Genomic DNA, 20,528 nt, shown 5'->3' with positions numbered 1-20,528 from the left:
AAGGGGGGTTGTGAATCATAGAAAGGTTTGGGTTGGAAAGGACCTTAAGACCATTCCATTCCAACCCCCTGCCATGCGTAGGGACACCTTCCACCAGCCCAGGTTGCTCCCAGCCCCATCTAGACTGGCCTTGAACACTGCCAGGGATGGGGCACCCACAGCTGCTCTGGGCAGCCTGGGCCAGCGCCTCGCCGCCCTCACAGTAAAGAAATTCTTCCTCATATCTAACCTAAATCTACTTTTAGTTCAAAACTATGTGTTTTAAATGTGTCTTTGGTCAACACAAACAACCATCGGTAGATAAGTAAGTACAGATAAATGTTCCTCCTCTGTAGAAGGTTGTTCCCACTGTGGGTAAATCTCAGCATCAGCCTGTATGCATCACCTGGGGAAGCAATTCGGATTTTGGACTGACCTGCCATTTTACTTGTCGTTTGAGGAGCTTCCTCAGTGGTATAGTCCTTGGGCCTCTCTGAGACAGCTCTGCAGGTCGTGGGGACAGCTTAGAAATGCTGTTGAATTGGCTCATAGTATTTGTAGGGTATTTTCATTGCAAGTCTTGATAGAGCTGGGAAAATCTCAGTGGCGGGATGGTTCTACCAAAGAACACATTTTTCACAAGAATATCCATTTTAAAGTGTGCAGAGGAAAGAACCAAAACCAGACAGCATGTGTGGCAGCTAGAACACGAGGAGACTACTCATCCCGGATGGATGTGGCTTAGGAAGAAAAAGTAATAGATCTTCTGTGCTGAGTAGAATTCACGAAGCACCCAGGAAAGGAGTAGGGAAGGAGGAGGCGTAAGATGGAGCAGAGTGTCTGCGCGGATCTCCAGAGCTGCTCCTGGAAGCAATTGCCACCAGAAAGGCCCACCCTCATCAGGGTCGGAGGAGAGGGCGGCTAAGGAGCCACGGCCCTGACCGGGTGGACGCGGGGTGATAATGCCGAGGTAAGAGATGGAAACGCTCGCCAAAAGGGCCCAGCTCCTGGTGGAAGCTCATCAGGTGGTCGGTGGTTGGGTGCTTGATCTGTCCATGGGCAGACGTCGCAGGGCACCGCAGGGCCTGCCAGGCCCCACAGCCGCAGCAGCGCAGCCATGACTGCCCGGCACCCGCCGCCAGGGCCTCCCGCGGCCCAGCCTCTCTGCGGCCCGGGGCAGGCGTTCCCTGCGGGGAAACCGAGCGAACGGCAGAGACCCCCGGGCAAGCGGCGCGCCGGAGGGGGGTACAGCCAGCGCGGTGCCCTGGGGGAGGCGCCGGGGGGCTCAGCGCCACGAGGGGTGCCCGCGCCCCCCGCCGCCGGGTGCTGGGGTCCCCCGGGCCGCTGCTGCTGCCGCCGCCCCGGGGAGGGCGCGTCCCCTCAGCCGCCGGGCGAAGGCCGTCCCCCGCCGGGGAGACCCCCCCGGGCCCGGCCCCGGCCCGGCCCCGGCGGAGTGAGGCGGAGGGCGGGCACGGCGGGCCGGCGCTGCGGCGCGCTGAGTCGGGGGAGCTGCGGCGGGGCGGCCCCGCGCCATGGAGCGGTACGAGAAGCTGGGCAAGGTCGGGGAGGGCTCCTACGGCGTCGTCTTCAAGTGCCGCAACAAGGACACCGGCCAGATCGTGGCGATTAAGAAGTTCCTGGAGTCCGAGGAGGACCCGGTGATCAGGAAGATCGCCCTGCGGGAGATCCGCATGCTGAAGGTGGGCGGCGAGCGGGCACCCGGCCCGGCTGGCCCTCCGCGCCCCCCTCGCTCCGGCTCTGGGCCGGGTGGGCTCCGCCAACGGCAGCGCCCCCGCCGCGGGGCCTGCGGGCTGCCCCTCGCCACGGCAGCGCGGCCAGCAGCCCCGGGGGGCCCGGGGGAGCGGCCGGGCGGGGGCGTGAGGAATGGGGGGGCGTGAGGAGAGGGCAGCTGTGCGAGGTGGGGGGGCTGAGGAGGTGGGGTGGTGTGGGGAGATGGCAGCCGTGAGGAGATGGAGCAGTTGTGAGGAGATGGAGCAGTTGTGAGGAGATGGAGTGGCGTGAGGAGATGGAGTGGCGTGAGGAGATGGGGCAGCATGAGGAGATGGGGCAGGAGGGAGCGGTGCATAAAGTGCCCAAGTCAGTCGGTTTCCCTGGGAGAAGGCCGCTGCCAGTGAAAGTCCAACCCGTTTGGCCAAGGACGTGCCCTGGGACAGAGGCCATCCTCAGTGGCCCAGGCTGCTGTGCTTCAGAGAGGGCTGGTGCGGGTGGGAGCCGAGATGCTGCACAGCGAGCTGCTGGTGCCTGCTGGCTCCTGGGGCAGTGGAGGAGCATCAACATGGTCATCGCTGTGCCCTGTACAGGGAGAGTGACCCAGGGTTGACCCAGGGTCTGTCCCCCATGGAGTCAGCAATGTCCCGGCTGGTACAGGCACAGCTACACCCCGTGTAACAGACCGGCAGGCAGCAGCCCCCTGTGCCCAGGATTCCCCCCAGGGACGAGGGCTGTTGGAGCTGCTGTAAAGCACGTGAGCAGAAAGTGATCCTAAGTAGCACAAGGTGGGGGACAGCCATGGGGCACAGCTCTCCTAGCACGCTGCTTTATACATCTGCTCCAGCTCCTCCTTAAAATGCCCTTTCTGAGCTCCTGGTTGTGAGGGGTCCGCAGTGTCAGAGCCTGATGTGCCAGTGGGATCCAGCCCCTGCCTTGAATGCAGGGGGCTGTGTAGGTTCAGAGGTGTTCACACGTGGAAGTGACTGCAGAACCGGCACCTTGTGAGCCATGGCGGCACCTTGTATTTGCTGATCCTTTCTTGACTTCTGTGGGAGAGTTCATCCTCATGTAGAAATGGGTCACACGTTCAGACTCAGTGTTTCTTTGCCTGATGAAATAAAAGCCCAGGAACAATTTGCAGTGAGTTACACCCCGGGTCCATCAAGCATGCAGAAATGAGGAGAAACCTAGGAGAAAGAGGGAGAGGACGGGGTAAGGTTTCCTTTCCCACACCCAGCTTCTGGGCAAAGTTTTTAGAGCCAGAGATTGTACCTGTTGCTTCATGCTTAACAGACATTCATAGACTGTTGGGAGCTTGTCCTGTGTGTTTTTAAACCAGTGTATTCATTTGGTCTCCATAGCTTCCTGAGGCAGTGAGTACCATGACTTTAGGAATGTGTTGTGTGAAAAAATATTTCCTTTGTTATAAGCTTGCTGCTGGGTGATGGCGTACGGTACCCTCGGTTACGTGTTCTGAGAAGTGGAGACAGTTGCTCCCTTTTCACTTTCTCCAGGGTACTCGTGATTTTATACACCTCCATCTCTCCCATCTTCAGCTTTCTTTTTTCTGTGCAGAGGAGCCATAGCTTTAAAACACCAAGTGGATTAAACAACTATATTAACAGCATGTTAATTATATATTATAAATGTATATATATAATTATACATAATAATATACATTTTTAAGTATTGACTTCCAATAGGCCTCCTTTGTACAAGAGCTATGGTGTTCAGATTAGATACAATGCATTCTTGTAGGCAGTCAACAACTGAGGATTTTGGAGTTAACAAAACCCTACAGAAATCTGCAGAGAAAGATGTTCCATTTTGTTTAAAACTTCTTTCCCAAAATTCCTAATCCCTCGGTCTCTGGTTCCCAGACCTCCCTGCCTGTTGATATTTACATTGCAGCAGTTGATACTCATTGCACTCGATGTTCCCTTCCATCAAGTTAGCTTAATTTGCTTGCTGAGAATCAAGTAACTGTCAGATTTACAATCAAGTGCAAGGTTTCAGCAGGCTACAGTATTTCTGATATTTTTTTCCCCAAAATCTCTTTGTGCTGTCGTCTTGTCTTTTATTGAGCATTTATATATTCTCTACCTGCTGCAAAAAGAAGCAAAGTAAGCCTGGATGCCATCCTAGAACCATCGTTTAGGAAAAAAGCGTATTTATTTTTGAGTTAGGTTTTGGGGAGAAGCAGCCTCAGTTTTTCTCCTATCCGAAGCAAAAGATGACATGTAGCTGTATCATTGTAGCAAACAATGCTGGAGATGCATTAAGATTTGAATATTAAAGAAAAGGAAATTAATCATTGCAGAAGTCACTTGTAGTGCAGATGGTAAACACATCGTCCTTAAGGGTCCAAAGCCAACACCACTGTAGCTGGATCTGTGCTGAGATGCTGTTGATTTTGACAAGTGCAGACCTGCTTGACTATCTTTTCAACTTTTTCTCTGTAAATAGTAACAGTTTGTTTGTTTGTTTGTTGAGGTATTTCCTGGCTTAGGCAACAGCTAAGTGTTTGACAAAGATGTAGTGAGATTGTGTTTCATCAGTAAAAAATGTAGGGCCTGATAAATTATCATTCTACACAGTAAATACCTTGTAGACAAAGGGCTTTTTATAGTGAGGAGCAACAGGAGGTGGGGTGGGAGAGCAGGGTGGTATGCAGAGGCTTGAAACACCCTGCATGATCCTGATTCCATAGGAAAAGCTGGAAATACATGAAAAGAGGGTGAATTTGTGTGTAAACCCATCAGTGCCTGCTGTTTCCAGATGGGTGCTGTCTCCCCAACCTTTGCATAGAGGCTGACGCAGTTTTTAGCTCTGATGTTGCAAAGACAAGAGAAAAATACAACACAAAGCTGTGTTCATATACAAACCAGAAAATAATACCTATCATCTTAGCACGGAAGCAGTTATAACTTTGGGGAAAAGCCCATGCAGGACATCTGGCCTGTATGCAGAGGGTGACACATGACCTTGTCACCCACACAGGGGGCAGGCAGGGGAAGCCCATCCCTGTACTGCCAGCAACCAGCCACCAGCAGCTTGATAGCCTTACAAACTGCTCTCTGGAACACTGCACTGCCAGACAGGGACATTGTTAGGGTCACTGGCAGATTTACGGTGGCTTTGTGTGCATGTCTGCCTGCACAAGAGACGTTGGCCCAGTGAACCCAAAAGCCTGGAGAGCCCCAGGCCATGGGGGCTGGCTGTGAGCAAGGCACGGGGAGGTGCTGTGGCAAGACTTCTCTGAGGGGACCCTCTCCAGGCCTTGCACAGGCAGGTTAACATGCTCTTGTGTGTGCAAGAGCTTGTTTGCACAGCTGCATCCCCTCGCAGCATCCCTGGCTCAGCTAGACCTCGTGCTTCCAAGCCCAGCTTGCTCTCTCCAGAAACCCCAACTTCACACACATGTGAGGATGGCCAGGACAGACTGTCTCCTGGGCACGGCTGCTCAGTGGAAGTCCCTCCTGAAGGCTGACTCATACAACCAAACTGTAACTACCAGAAGTTTTCCAGAGATCTCAATCTATTATTGTTGATTTAACTTCCTTCTCGCTTTACAATGAGTTGGCAGTTATTTCGTCCTGACCTGTCTCTGAAAGTGGGATCTAAGCACTACAGAGATTGTCTTACTGTCCTCCTTCCTGCTGGCAGGCTTGGCCGTGCCCAGCAGTTTGCCCATGCTGGCAGGCAGATCTGCTGAGAGCAGCAGAGGAGTCAGCTGCCTGTTACCCAGCGTTGTTGCTGGAGGCCCAGCGTGCTCTCAGATTATCTCTGTTATCGCTGATCTCTGAGAACATAGTATGCCGACACACTAAGTGCGTGGAAAGGGAAGGATCCACTTTATGCAGTCTATCAGGAGCTGCTTGACTGGTGAGGGAAGGCAGCTGTCTGATTTTCATGGTAGACTCTGAACCGACAGACAAGGCTTTGTCTACCATGCACATGGGAAGCAGGTACTTTGCTCAATGTGAACATGCTTAACAGGAGAGGCGGCGTGGTCTGCACACAGTTCTGGGAGAATTGTCATTGCTGGGAGTTCCAGCAGTCTTGCAGGGCATCCTCTGTATCTGATCATCTTTTGTGAAGTGGATAAGGAAATTGTGAGAGTGGAGATACTGCTAGATAAATACCAAGCCTGAAAGGTGTTACAAGCCTCCTCTCGTGGTTTAATGGTTTCAGTAGCAGCTGAGGATGTGCAGAGAAAGCCTGTCTGTTATGTGAGGTCAGGAGACACGGCCAGGGTAGAGAAGATTACACTGATGCGAATGTTACATACACATATGATAGCCCCTGCTGGCACTGTCGGGTACCTTGTGCTAGACAGGGCAGTCACTTGGCATACAGATACCATGCAGGACTACAGAAGTGGTCAGAAGATCTTGGTTGTAACCTAGTTTTGATCCAGATGGGTGTCAAGGTCTTTGATGCTGGCAGACGGTTTAGACAGTGTGGGCAGGACTGAAGGAGCAAGACACGTATGTGGTAAGAGACATTGTTCGGAAAGACCAGCTCCTTGCTGCTAGTTTGCAGGACGGGAATAGCCGCCTTCTGCACACTAACAGGGACCCTGTGCGTTGGCATATGGGCTCAGTATCATTTGGGTTCAGTGTAACGTCCCCCAGAGGCAGTGAGCTCCCTGGAAGGTCTCTCTTTGCAAGGAGCTTTTACAGTGACATGCCTGAATAAAATTACATTTTCCAAAGGATCCCATAGAGTGCCCACTGGAGCACTGAAATGACCCCTGGCCATGTCCCTCCTACTCGTGACAGGCTGGCAGTGAGGTGTGGGGGTACCTGCTCTTTTACTGAAGCTCACTGGTTAACCCCAGGATTCAAGTCATGGATTTCAGTGATCCTTCACCTTGGGGTTAACTGGGTGCTTCCTCAAACAGCTGCATTCCTCAGTTGAGGCTCCCTTACAGTTTTCTGTAGTCTTGACCCTCACCTTCCTTCTCCTCTGCAGGCTTTTCCCCATGACGCAGAAGCACTTAGAAAATAGTTAGCCTAACTCCTAGGCAATGACCTTTACAGCCTCCTTGCTTTAAAATGTGTTTGTTCTAAAGCCTTGGTCAGGCAAAGCCTTCATGGATACAGATCCCTGCAAGCGGAGGGGATGGTGCCATGTGTCATCTGAAAAGAACTAACATTCCCGAGCTGGGTCTGGCTTTTCTTTGTTTCCTTTTCCACTGTGATGTGCCCTTTTGTTCAAGCCCTCTCCCAGTCCTCCCCCAAAATATGGGGAGAAGAACAGGGAATGAACAGCTCTGGTAATGTCCACCCTCACCTCTTGCAAGGCACGTTTGAATAACCGTGCTGTGCTCAGGCTTTATGTGTGGTAAGAAGCTGTCTGAGCTCTGCAGGAGAGGAACCCCTGGTACGAGCCCGTGAAGTGGATTGAGAGGAAGAGGAAGAAGCAGCAGCAGTAAAGATTATTGCCAGATGGGTGAATTCAGATGAGCTGGTGATGCTGAGACTACATGCTTTACCTATGCTTATCGGGGGAGCTCTTGGTTTCTCCTAAATGTTCACATAAGAGCCTGCTACAGGCTCTTACCGTGTGTGATTTCCCAAGCTGTTTTCCAGGGAGAGCTGCTTTTTATTGCGGTGCAGTCAGAGGCTGGATACGTACAATGAAAGGCGCTGCCGGAATAGCTGTGGGCACCATGATGAATTCTTTATCTATGAGCATCTTTTCTAAGAGGCACTCACTGAAGCCAAGCTGACTTGTTCCCCATGGTCAGTTCCTAAAATAACTACGCCACAGGCTGAGCTGTAGCTGAGCTGCTTCTTCACGTCATGCGGTGCTTGTATTAAAGGTTTTGGCTTAAGGAACTGAGACCCTTGTGGGCAACAGCACTGTCCCCCCTACCTTCACCCCACTCCCCTGTGCAGTAACTAACAGTTCATCCACTGTGTGTTACAGCAACTGAAACACCCCAACCTGGTGAACCTGCTGGAAGTGTTCAGGAGGAAACGGAAACTGCATCTGGTCTTCGAATACTGCGACCACACAGTTCTTCATGAGCTGGACAAGCACCCCCAGGGGTGAGTGGCCTGTCTCTTGCTGGGAGCTTTGAGCAAAGGAGTCAGGGAGTGTCCATGTCGTTGCTGCTCTGCAGTGTTTTCAGAGGAATTTCATTAATTACAGGATAGGTTTCTCAGCCCAGTGCCCAGGACTTGCTGTTACTGTGGTTTTAGCAGCGACCTCCAAAAGAATTGCATATGAGCCCATGCGTGCTCCAGCACAGTGCTACTCACCAAGGAGACTGGAAGGCTGAGCCTGAGCGTTTGGGTGATCTTTGGCTGGTTTGACAGCAGCAAATCCAAGCGGCTTGGGATCATCTTGTGTCTCCCTGCAAAGGGGTTGGAACTGCTGGGTGAGCTGGACAGGTGGGCTAGGGGCATGCAGCGCTCCTTCCTGCTGCTCCCCCGGTGTGTGCAGACCCCCCATGGCTGTGCAGACCCAGGCTGGGGCACTGGGGCATGTCATTGAGCACCCAAATGTCTGCAGTGATGTCAGTGATGATCTGTATGACTGACCAGTGGCTTCTAGCCACACTGCAGTGCTAAGGAGCGTGTGCTGGTTAGCAGGAGTTACTGGGAGTTGTGCCTGCACAGCCTCAGTGAACTCCCAGGTCAGATGCCCTGTTCTTTAAACAGGCGCTTGCACAAAGTTGAGCTACACCGGCAGAAGGAACATTCTCCAGGACAGGGTTTGTTCTTTTGACACATTATAAATGACACTCCCACTAAATACATTGTCCTTAATTTTTCACAGTGACTTGGTGCTGTGGAAATGCTAAGCAGAAGTTCATAAATCATTTTACAGGCCTGGAGCTAAATGAATTGCCTGCAGGAGACTAATTGGGGGTTGAGTAAACAAGAACCTGTTATTTTCTTTCTCCCTGACCTGGAGCTCTAGGAAAATGGAGCATGCTGATAGCAAATGGTTTTGTGAGCTGGTAAGCAGCTTTCATCCCAGTTTGAACCTGTTCACCTGGAATCTGAAGAGAGGATGGATAACCCTCATTGAAGAAAATACTTCACATTTGCTTTCTATTCATCAGAACAGTCCCAGTGTGAACAAACATGTCATGCCTGGTTGCATACTTTGCTTTTGATCTTCGCTACCACAGGTAGTCTTTTGTGGTCAGGATTAAGGTGGGTGGGCACACACCTCTTTGCAGACCAACTTCATCCCCTTGTCAGGCTGTCAGTGCAGCACTGTCATCATTCTAGGATGTTTCCGCAAGGCAGCTAGCACTGCAACAGCAGTGTCAGCACAAGACCTTCAGTGCTGACAACAGAAGGTGCCTTCAAGAAAAGCCAGGCTTCCTGCATATTGTTTTAGTTTAGTCTTTGTGGGGTTTTTTCTTTATGATGAATCAGAAGGTTTTCAGCATTAAACACAGGAAATAAAATTGTATTTGAGCTTGAAAGTGCCAAGATTGTCGCCTCTGCCTTTCCTGGGGTTGTTGAAGACAGTCACATACAGCCGAGGAAGTTTAAGAACTCTTGCACAGTGACTGAAGGAGAGGAGAGGAGGGTGGATCTTTAACAGAGCTTTTCTTTCTCTGGAGTGTTTGCCAGACGTTGGAGGGGAGAGGAGATGCAAACCAAAGTAGAGCTTTATATTCTTGTAGGAATGTCCTTCCCCGTCCCATTTTGGTCAGCTCTCCACTCTGGACAATCAATGACATGACAAGCATTGCAAGTCACGCATCTATACCATGGACGCTCCACCTCATCTCTGAGCAGCTGCAGAGGCAGATATGCTTGCTGGCATTTCAGGAGGATTGCCAGGAATTGTGGACACTAAGCACAGCCACAAGACAGGGTTTGACACAGACTTGCACGCACTGATGTGTGGTCACCAGTTGGCAGGCCTCGTGCTGGCTGTGACTGAGTGGTACCAGACACTGGCATGCTCTTAGCTGCCGTAAATCCTTGTATCTTATTGCACTGACTGGATTTGGAAATGGTGTTGATGTTCCTGTCGATGGTCCTGTGATGTTTGAAGGGTAACCTCACAGGAGAGCACTGCTTTGTGCAGAGAGAGCTCAGCCTCAGCTCTGAAGCATGGGAAGAGGCACCAACAGGCTCCACCATCAGCACTCCAGCATGACTGGTTCCCTGCAGTGGAAGGTCAACGAATTGAGGGTTATTACATATTTCTTGTAACTTATTTATAGCCAGAAAATGCACCTAGTGTTTTTCCTCTGAGTTTTCTGGCTTGGTCCCTGATGGTTTTGCTTAGACATCCCTGTACGATGTTAGCACTCAAAGGCCTCCTCTTCCTTTTTCCTGTAATAGTGAAGTTATTTTTAATTACCAAAATAAAAATGTGCTTTTTTCAAACAGGGTGCCGGAGCATCTAGTGAAGAGCATAACCTGGCAGACCCTCCAAGCTGTGAACTTCTGCCATAAACACAATGTAAGTGCCCTAAACAGCACTAACAATTGCTGTAACGTGGTCTTGGAGGAGGTGGAGATTCTGTTGCTCTTTACAGAGCTTTCATGGCACAAAGTCAGATGAAATTTCAGTTTTTCAACAGGAAACAGCTAAAATATTAGTGTGTACCCACAACAGCTGCATTTGCTATCACACAGGTCCCTTGGGTTTGCTGTCAAGGAATGATTTGCATTAATGACCTGAGACAAGCTTCCAGGCTGAACAGGAATACATCCTTGTGCATTCCCTGTGCCACGTGTTACAACTGACATTTGGAAAATGCTTAAGGTCTCATCATCTGAGACCTGAGCAAACTGCTCCTGGTTTCACAGGAAGTCCTTTTGTTGATAGTCGTAGGCTTTGAATCAGGACACCAGTTAAAAGGTTTCAAAAATTAGATACAGTAAACCGGTTTTACAACCCCTCCTCTGCTTACTGGGGGGAGATGTGTGGTGCATGCGTGACAAGTATTTTGTAGAAAGCGGTGGGGATGCTTTAAGAAGCAGAGAAGGAAAGGAGCATTTTGGAGAAGTTCTTCAGGCAAACTTTGCTGTGATTGTCTTTGGTTTTGTTCATCTGCCAATGTTTGAGATTTAAGAGTCGGGCAGGAGATCGCTCTGCAATGGGTGTTTTGTCTTTTTTGGGAGAATTACGTCCAGTTGAGCTGCAGGAACTTGGCCATAGGTCTGTCCTGCTTCCAAGAATTGTTGTTTTGCTTTTTTTTTTCTGTTCCCCCATTCAGTCCGAAAGATTTAATGAAGTTTTAAAACAGAGGGAACAATGAGATGCTGCAGTCTGACCTGCTGTAGATCACAGGTAATGAGGTTTTATGCAGCTGCCCTTTAGAACTCCGTGACACTGTTTAACAAGCAACATTTCAGTCCTCAAGAGAAGGCACAATAATTTACCACCAGCTTAACTAGGAAAAGTCCAGGTGTTTGCGATGAGGTGATGGTAGGGGGGACACAATGTGAGCTAGATGCTGGTGATTTCGGTAGAGCACACCTTTTATACACATGTAGAAGAAATTAAAGTCTTTGCTAGTTTGATCAGCAGAAAATCTTTGCCAAGCCCAAATTCAATTCCTGAGAACCTTCAGCAAGCAAGGTCACCTCCCAAGAACCACAGAATTACCGTTGTTGGAAGGGACCTTTGGAGATCATCTACTCCAGCCCTCCCCCTCGAACTGGGTCAGCTAGAGCAGGCCGCTCAGAAACTTTTCCAGTAAAGGTTTGAGTATCTCTGAGGATGGAGTCTCCACAGGCTCTGGACAACCTGTTTGGGTGTTTGGCCACCCTCACAGTAAAAAAAAAAAAAATACAAAAAAAAAATAGCTTATGTTTAAATGGAGTTTCCTGTGTGTTCAGTTTCTGCCCATTGCCTCTCATCCTTTCACTGGGCAGCAGTGAGGAGAGCCTGGCTTGGTCTTCTTCACTTCTTCCCATCAGGTATTTATGCACATTGATAAGATCCTGCCTGGGCCTTCTCTTCTCCAGGTTGAATGATGGTCCCAGCTGCCTCATCCTCTCCTTGGATGTCAGATACCCCAATCCCTTATCATTGTAGCGGCCCTTCACCGGAGTCACTCCAGTATGCCTATGTCTTTCCTCTACTGAGGATCCCAAAGGTGGACACGCAACTCCTGCTGTGTCTCACCTGTGCTGAGTAGAGGGAATACCAGGCATGCTTTGGCATCTACAAGGATAGATAAAGTCCCACATCTAAACCGTAGCATTCATCTAATCTGTGAGCTCTGCCAGCAAAATAATTTGCTTGTCTACTAGCTTATCAGTAAACAGTTCATGGACTTTGTCCAGGAACTGATCCCAGAGGACCCACGCACTTCTCATTAGGATCTCCCCACATATTTGCAAAACTGAGTCCTTTTTCAGGAGTGTGTTGGACATCGCTGTATCAAGTGAGTTGCATTTGCAGAGTGCCAGGTTAACAAAGGTCTTTGCTATGCAAACCTCGCTCCTCCTGCTAGCAGGTTCCCAGCTGGTTCTGGGGAGCTGACTCAGAGTTGTCCAAGTCATACAGAGCTATGCAGCTGAAGCTGGGAGCCTGTACAGCGACTCGTCCCAAAGGTGGGGTGCAGGCAGGGTGATTGTCCTGCCCAGCAGGATGTGGCTTTAGCTGCTGTTAAGAAATCCTTTCATCTTCTCTTTCAGCAGAAATTATTGCCTGGCACAATGTGCAAGGGGTATGTGGCTGAATTAAGAGGTTCTTTATCTGAAGGCTAGGTTAAATACTTGCTTCTAACCTTGTTTTTTTCTGTTTCCAGTGCATCCACCGAGATGTAAAGCCAGAAAACATCCTGATAACAAAGCACTCGGTCATCAAACTTTGTGACTTCGGGTTTGCTCGTATACTGAGTGAGTGCCGACTCTCTGCTTAGACCAGGGGTCCTCAAACTTTTTAAACAGGGGGCCGGCGCGCGGATGAAGTGGCAGCCAGTCATCTGCGGCTGCTTGGTTTCCCCCCGCAACCCCCGGCGGGGGCGGGGTGGGGGGGTGTCTGTAAATACCAGGGCCGGATTGAGGACCCTGGGGGCCGTATCCAGCCCGCGGGCTGTAGTTTGAGGACCCCTGGCGTAGACTGTTAACACTTGAAAGCTCTAATGAAGTGTAGGATCAGGCTTTCAAACACCCAAAAAACCCCCACACACATGTCCTTCATGCACGTGTAGTCATCCTAAATAAAGGCTGGAGAAGCTCTGCTAAAGGCTGGGCAGAGGTCCCCAAACCAGCCTCAAGGGAGCTAGCCCAGACACCAGGATGCCAAGTGCCCCGTAACAAACTCCATCTGAGCTCCCTTCTGGTGCTGCTGGCACTGGTAGATGGAAGCCAGCCTTGGGCATCTCGGAGCTTCCCGGACATTGCTTATGCAATGCTGGAGACACAGCTGGAGTTCCCTGGCAGGAGGAGCCCCTCTGGCAGAAGGTGCTGTCTCTGCAAACGATGGCTTCACATTTTCCATTGTAAATAAACCCCCTAATTTGTTGGGTTTTTTTTTTTTAGCTCTTGTTCAGACAAATCATGTGGGCTTTGAGAACTGACCACTGGCTGGTGCAGAGCCCTGCTGTGCCGCTCTGCATATTTTCATTTGGAGAAAAATATGGTCTTGATTTTTGTCAAATCTTGTTTCCAAAGTTGGGTTCTGCTAGTGGCCAGTGACTCATCCTGTTCCTGTAGCTTTTGCCTGCCCAGGAGGTGCCCCAGCATGTGTAAAAACTGACGGCAGCCTGTCTGCATCGTTCTGATCCCACATTCCTGTTTGTTTCTCTCCTTTCTGACCCCAACCTAGCTGGTCCAAGTGATTATTACACAGACTACGTGGCTACCAGGTGGTACCGCTCTCCAGAGTTACTTGTGGGAGACACACAGTACGGCCCTCCCGTGGACGTGTGGGCGATAGGCTGTGTCTTTGCAGAGCTGCTCTCTGGGGCTCCGTTGTGGCCTGGCAAGTCTGATGTCGACCAGCTGTACCTCATCCGGAGAACCCTTGGTAAGTGTCCCCTCTGCACTGGTCAGAACCCCGGCCTTCCTGGAGCCTCTGGCAGGACTAGAGCTTGCCTAGGAGGACTTCCCCCTGTGGTGGGAGTCAGGGTTAGCCAGGAGGTGAATTTACCCAGTGGATCTCTTCCTTTAGTAGGTGCTGGCTTATTTGAGGTGTTGCTGTCCTTAAAAGGGAGCTGGGTTTTCCTGGCATGACTTAAACATGCACATCTATTATTCTTTAAAGAACCATTTCACATTATTCCATGTACGTTCAGGGAAGAGTTGGGTCACCATCCCTGGAGCTATTTAAAAGACTTGTAGATGTGGAGCTTAGGGACACAGTTTAACGGTGGCCTTGGCCTTGGATTAACAGTTGGACTCAGTGATCTTAAAGGTCTTTTCCAACCTGAACGATTCTCTGATTCTGTCTTGTTAGGAGGTTGTGTAGTTGGAGTAACAGATGTTGCTGCAGGTCCTGGCACGATCTGGGGAAACAAAGTTGGCATCCACGTAGGTGGTGACTGTTCTTTAGAAAAAGATCTGTGGGGCAGAATTGGTTTCAGCTTGTATGAGCCAGCAGTGCCAGGCTGCAGCTAAAAGGCTTGCAACAGACCAGCCTGCGTAAGCAGGATCTGTGCTGCAAACTGCTTGAAACCATCCTTCCACTCCCTTTAGCAGCAGTGGCCTCTGGGAAGCTGTGTCTAGTGCTGGGCAGTTTAAGAAAGATGAACGATGTGTTAGGTGACCACCAGATGCCCCTCCTGGTCCTTTGGGGTGGCTCAGTGACTGCTGGCGTGTGCGGAGCACCAGGCCGGCACCACAGGAGGCAGAGAAACACCTGCCTCTGCTGCTGGCCTTTCCACATCTGCAGCTGTCTCTACACAGATGGAAAAACAGGGTGTCTGTATCAAAACGGACTGGGAATGTTTTGCATAAAGGTCTGAAAGATCCAGGTATTTTTCAGGGTTTGGTACCAAGCAAAGTGGTCCCTGCCTCTAGATAACAAATAGTTGGATTTAGTTTATCACAGCTTTGGAGGTCTTGTAAACATTGCCGGTGTCTGTTGATGGCTGTGTGCTCGGGAAAGAGTATGTGAACTGATGTTTGTCTGTTCCACTTGTCTTTATTCACCAAGGAATTTTAGGAGCCACTCTGGAATTGGAACAGAGGTTAAATAAAAGAGCCATTACCCACATAACACTTAAATTAGTCCAGTCTCATTGCTTCTATTTGATCTTGGTGTGTAACGTCTGATTTCTGGGGTGGAAAGGAACAACCCCTCACTTTTAATTGAAATTTGCTGTAATGAACTGAGAAGTGTAATTTTTACTGAGCAGTTTATAAAACTATAAAGGTAACTAATGGCTTTGAACAGATGAGCTCCTTAGCTAGAAAAATAGTTCAATGTTGATTACTTCATCCTCCAGAATACATTTATGCTGGTGTTAGGTAAGTTATAGTTTATTTTTAATGATAGGTTGCAGCCAGAAAAAATTCCCTTTTGATCCAGGTGATGGACTGAGACAGCCTTTACCAAGAAAAGCTCTTTGGTCAAAGCTGTGTAGTTATGGTAGATTGGCTATTGTACCGTCTCTTCTGTGATGGATTTGATTTTTAACATTTTGCTTGCTCCAAACTTCTCTAAGCTTCAAAAAAGGGGCCATGAAGCTGCACTGGGGAAAAAGTACAGCATGTTCCTGTTGGTGGTGCATTTCAGCTCTGTTCTGTACAGTATCTTCAGGAGTGTACAAAAAATCTCACTCAGTATGAGTTAAATTTGAATGAGGCTGGAACACTTGTGGTTAGCCTGTCCCCCTCCAGCAGTCAGAGAAGACACGACTGTTTATGCAGCCAGGCTGCCTCTTGGGAACCCTTTTCCTTTGAAACTGCTGAAACACAGGGTTAGTGGAGAGCAGGCCAGCAGAGTCCTGCTCGCCCTCCCTCTGAGAGAGCATGCCAACAAAGCGTGCCCACGCTGCCGTGCAGCCACCTCCAAAACAAACAGCAGCTCCTGCCAGTTACTCATCAGAGGCCAGGGCTGGTCCATGTCTGATGTGAGCAGGGGAGCGTGTTTGCTGCTCTGATCTTGCTTAACGCTTTGGGAAGGATCCCTGGCTGAGGCTCAGTGCTGTGGCATGGCTGGAGTTCCAGGTCCTGGTAGGTGTTTGCACAGCACCCTCTAGCTATGATGCTGAGGCACGTTCCCCGGCTCACTGACACACGGATCCTGAGTTGGGCCAGCGCTCAGCAGAGTTACGAGTGCTGGCACACAGCGGACACATTTGTGCAACTTCGTGCCTTGCCCACCTCAGTCCCTGGTGTTCTGCCAAGGGGTCTTTTTGCTAATGCAAATCCAAATTTGCAGTTGCCCAAATAGTGCAGCGACAGGATCTAGGCATTTGGCACAGGGGGATGCATAGAAATATGTATTTTACAAGGCCCCCAGCTATAGCAGCCATGGTTCTTAAAAGCCAGTTTGCTGCACAGCACAGAAACTCAGAGTCTAGAAGATGCACAGTAGCTGGGTACTCCTGCTCCAAAAGCTGCACCCACCAGCTGGATTTCTTTGAGCTATTTACAGCACGAGGCCCTGGGCAGTTGTGACTGCAGGCAGTTGGAGCTGTGTGGCCCGGCCTCTCACTCAGCAGTCACACAGCTGTGGGATCACTGATGTCCCAGGCGGATGTTAGTTTCCACAAAAGAATGTTGCGTCGGCTGGCTTGCTGGCACTCCATCTCTTTAGATGTTCTCTCAGATGGTGTCGGCCTTGTCAGAGGATATAAGCTTGTTCAATGCAGGCACTGTAAAAACAGCACATTAATCTGACTTTATTTTTTTTTATTCTTGATCAAAGGGGATCTTATTCCCAGGCACCAGCAAGTGTTCAGCACCAACCAGTTCTTCAGTGGGGTAAGAATTCCAGACCCAGAGAGCATGGTAAGAACTCCCTCCACCCGCACTTCCCTTGAGCCTAACACTAACCAGCAATCTCGCTGCAGTGATAGGGAGACTGGTGTTCGCACAGAGAAATGTTCCTGCTGGTTTTCACCCGGTGTTGTCTGCTTTGGAAGTAGAGCTGGAAAAGCCTCGCTTGCTCAGCTTGACCAGTCCTTTGCGGGGCAGCATTTTTTCCCTGACCAAAAGCTTTTCCCTCTACTTTGCCAGTGTACACTAGAATATTATCTGGAGGTGGCTGAGCCCCTCTCATGGTGTTTTAGCTGATACCCTCTGTAAAAGAGTCAAACACGTGCTTCATCTCCTGTGCTTCTGGTGGCACAATGGCCAGTCTGCCCATCCTCAGTAACGCCAGGCAGCTCTTCCCTAAGAAATGACGTGCCAGATGATGCATTTTGTGATGTGAGGTACAGGTCATGTTGCTATGGAAAGCTGGTTCTCTGTACCCCAATGAATGAAAGCTTACTAATATGAGTACTCGCTGTTTTTTTTTCCCTCCAGGAACCATTAGAAATGAAATTCCCTAGTATTTCATACTCTGCTTTAGCTCTCATGAAGGTAAGAAAACTGCAGCTAGTGGAGGAGCTCTGCAGTGAGACTTAGCAAACACAGTTTTGCTTATCAGCTGGTAAACGGTTTGAGAGTTGGCTACTGAATTATCAGAGATTCATTGAAAAATACAGCTGGAGAGGATTTGGAGAGGACTTTCAATGCACTCCTCTCTAACCCATTCATTTTTACCATGGAGGTGGAAAACTTATTATTCCCTTACTAAGATGCAGTGCATGGAAACTGTGAGGATGGAGACATTAACGCTGTGGAGAGCACTAGCGACACTGAACACTGGAACAGCATGGCTAGTGCCATGCTTAAGACAGTTGTTCTAGTTCGAATACAAGCTGTGGTCTTAACTGGTATTTGAGGCTTGATGGTTTGCTCCACCATACAGTTGTAACTGAACCTCTAGCTGCCATTTCTATTACTGCCTTGTGGCAACTGTTCAGCCTTGGCTGCTTTGCAAGCTTCATGCTGACTCTGAAAAGCCACTCTTGAAATCTACTTTAAAAAAATTACCACCCGTATCTGTGCGAATATGCATTGGCGAATATGGCAAGTAGCTGGAGTTGTGCAGACCTGTTTGTGAGTGTTTTGTGTGATCCTTTACTTCATCTTTTCTAAGGGTTGCCTGTGTATGGACCCTGCGGAGCGGCAGACATGTGAGCAGCTGCTGCAGCATCCCTATTTTGACAGCATTAGGGAGGTGGTGGATCTGGGGAAAGAACATGAAAAAACAGCTCGGAAACCCGCCAGGCTGACTCGGAAGCACATGCCAGGGGTAAGGTTTTCTTAGCGGTAGTTACCGTACTGTGCCGAGGGAAGGGACTGGTTCTCTGTGTGTAGCTCCCAGGAGGTGGGCTCATGCTGGCAGCTAACGGTGAGAGGCAGCTCCAGTGCAGGACCGATACTCATTTTACCCTGAGGAGAAAACGAACCTCCTGGCTAAAGAGCAACTCGGTAGAAACAGTTCTGCACTGCAGCTCCATCGAGTCACTGTGGATTAGCAGCACGGTGATGTGAAAGATCAGGTTTATCCAGGATTGTCTGTTCCTGACACAGGATAGCTGAACAAACTGGATGGGCTTGCGTGGCTGGTTTAATTTGGAGTTCTTTGGGATCTTTCTGGTGCTTTTGAAACCCAAATTATGGAGATGGCAAAAATGCCCAGTTCCATTTGTAACTGCTGATGGGATGTGATCCCTTACTTGGTTCCAGACGTTACACAATGCCCTGGGTGTTTCTGCAGCTGGAGTTGCCAAGCAAATGTCTCTCCCTGTCGCTTCAGTCTTTCCAGACGCCAGCCCAAGTCTCCAAATCCAGCCTCATGATGAGAGTCAGTCAGCAGTTCTTTCTTCCTGTGAGCCACATTCCCCATGACAGCTGTAACACTGAACTGGTAACGTGCAGGGAAGTTGGAGGTGTAGGATGGAGAACTGCTACAGCGTATAAATTCCTGGATCAGACTGACTCGCCTTTTCCATTTCTGTGACATAGGCTATAACAGCAGGTGTTTTTTTTTTCTTGCCCTGGATGACTGGAAGAAATACCTGCAATGAGCTGTTCTGGTTGCAGTCCAGTTGCAGAACCCCAGATCCCCGACTCTTAGTTAGAAAAAGTACAGGATTACAGTATGAATAGTTTTATAGTTTATATCCCATTTGAAAAATCAAATGTATGTTTTAGTCTCATTTCATACAAATACAAACTATGTAACTTTCCCTTTAGTTACAGTACCTGCCTCAGTTAACCAGTAGCAATGTTCTACCAGCTTTGGACAGCAAGAAGCACTGCTGCAAAACAAGGAAATCAAACTACCATTTCCCTAACATCTAACCAGATGGCAGATTAAAAACTATTTATTGTTCAAAGTTCAAGTTGTTCAGAATTTATAAAAGGAGGATATGTGGTGGAAAACAAAATTAAAACATGTTCGTCAGAAAATGGTCTATAAAGTAACATACCCTTGGTCACTAACAGAAGTGATGCACAGAGAGAATGCCAAGCTCTTGTTAGTCAGTGTTCTGCGTACAAAGGAAAATACATTTGTTTTGCTTTAATTCATGATTATATACTGGTTCATGATTGTATACTGGGTTTGCCACTGTATACTGGTTCAGGATTACTGCAACCCAGTGTTTACCGTGTGAATTTAAAATCTCTCGCCTAGCTATCACCCGTGTTTCAGACTTGGCAGAAGAATTGCAGCCTTGCCAAATAAATCAGAGTCCCGCTGTGTCAAAACAGTAATACTGCTTCAGACTGGGACTAAGTCACTGATCCCACAAGGAATGGTAAATGTGTTGCCGATGTGAGCAGAAGACAGATGTGCTTGTGGCGCCAAGCCCGAGAGACTACCCAACTGCTTTAAAGATACGTCTGTCTTGCATGCTGCATTTATAGATCACAAAGTATCGGCAATGACTGACTTAATGGACGGCTCGACAGGCACGGTTACCAGGAGGAGAACATACAAACAATAAAACCTGTTCTTTCTTTAGCCTTTTCAGAGCTTCTCCTGTGTGTTTCTTCCTTGCATTAGGAGGTTGTTTTTATTTGCTGTTCCTGTCAGTGGCGAAGTCACTTGCCTGTAGCTTTACAGAAATTGGTTTTGTCAAAAATAATTCATGAGTATAATTCATAACATTGGCCAGACACGGGCAGGAATTCTACCTAAGCATTTGTATTAGAATGATTCTTGGGTTGTGTGTAATCTCAGGATGTAATATTGTATTGATTTTGAATAAAACAAATGTAGCTGTTCTTATCATTTTACTGATGTGTTTGACTGTATAAAGTTTTACTACTGAGCAAGGAACATCCTCTTTCTACCTGAATCGTAAAGCAAAAATATTTTCCCAGTACTGTTTTGTGTTCAACAACAGTAAAAGCAATTCCAATGAGACAGATGCAATATCCTTACATAGTGTGCCTGCCTACCCTTTATTTGATACTATAATTTAATATAATCTTGTACATTGTGTCCATAGGTAAGTTTTGGTTACACTGAGGAAGCTCTGATGATCCGGTGTTTTCTGTTTGGACATTCAGCCATCTAATCCCATGTATGGGCGAGGTACCGCAGCACCCCCACGCTGTCTGTCCGTGGCAGATAGCCCAGCAGTCAGCTCCCTGGCATGGCTCGGGGCAGCACAGGCTGGAGGGAATTTCATTTCTGGACACCATTCCTGCCTGCTCTGTGCTAGGAGATGTCGAAAAGAATCAGCCCTGTGATGCAGGTAGTGCCGAACGTTATCCTTCCTGGTGCTTGGCACCATTCCCTTCTGAGGCCAAGCTGGCAGTCAGGGATAAGAAAAGGGACTCTGAGTTATGCAGCGATAG

General features: G+C 48.9%; 1 protein-coding gene across 1 annotated transcript; it reads left to right on the top strand.

Moving 5' to 3' along the window:
- The first annotated feature begins 1,130 nt into the window (after positions 1–1,130).
- Positions 1,131–19,961, top strand: CDKL1 (cyclin dependent kinase like 1). Its single transcript, XM_055715305.1, has 9 exons — positions 1,131–1,679; positions 7,648–7,769; positions 10,086–10,158; positions 12,461–12,551; positions 13,483–13,683; positions 16,531–16,613; positions 17,133–17,189; positions 17,812–17,967; positions 18,915–19,961. Exons 1-9 carry the CDS (start codon positions 1,512–1,514, stop codon positions 19,020–19,022), a joined length of 1,059 nt encoding a protein of 352 aa, XP_055571280.1. The 5' UTR covers positions 1,131–1,511; the 3' UTR covers positions 19,023–19,961.
- Positions 19,962–20,528: the final 567 nt, after the last annotated feature.

This window comes from Falco cherrug, chromosome 7 (genome assembly GCF_023634085.1).
Source record: "Falco cherrug isolate bFalChe1 chromosome 7, bFalChe1.pri, whole genome shotgun sequence".
NCBI classification, from domain to species: Eukaryota; Metazoa; Chordata; class Aves; order Falconiformes; family Falconidae; genus Falco; species Falco cherrug.
The sequence above is the reverse complement of the archived record's forward strand: the minus strand, read 5'-3'. Positions and strand labels throughout refer to the sequence as shown.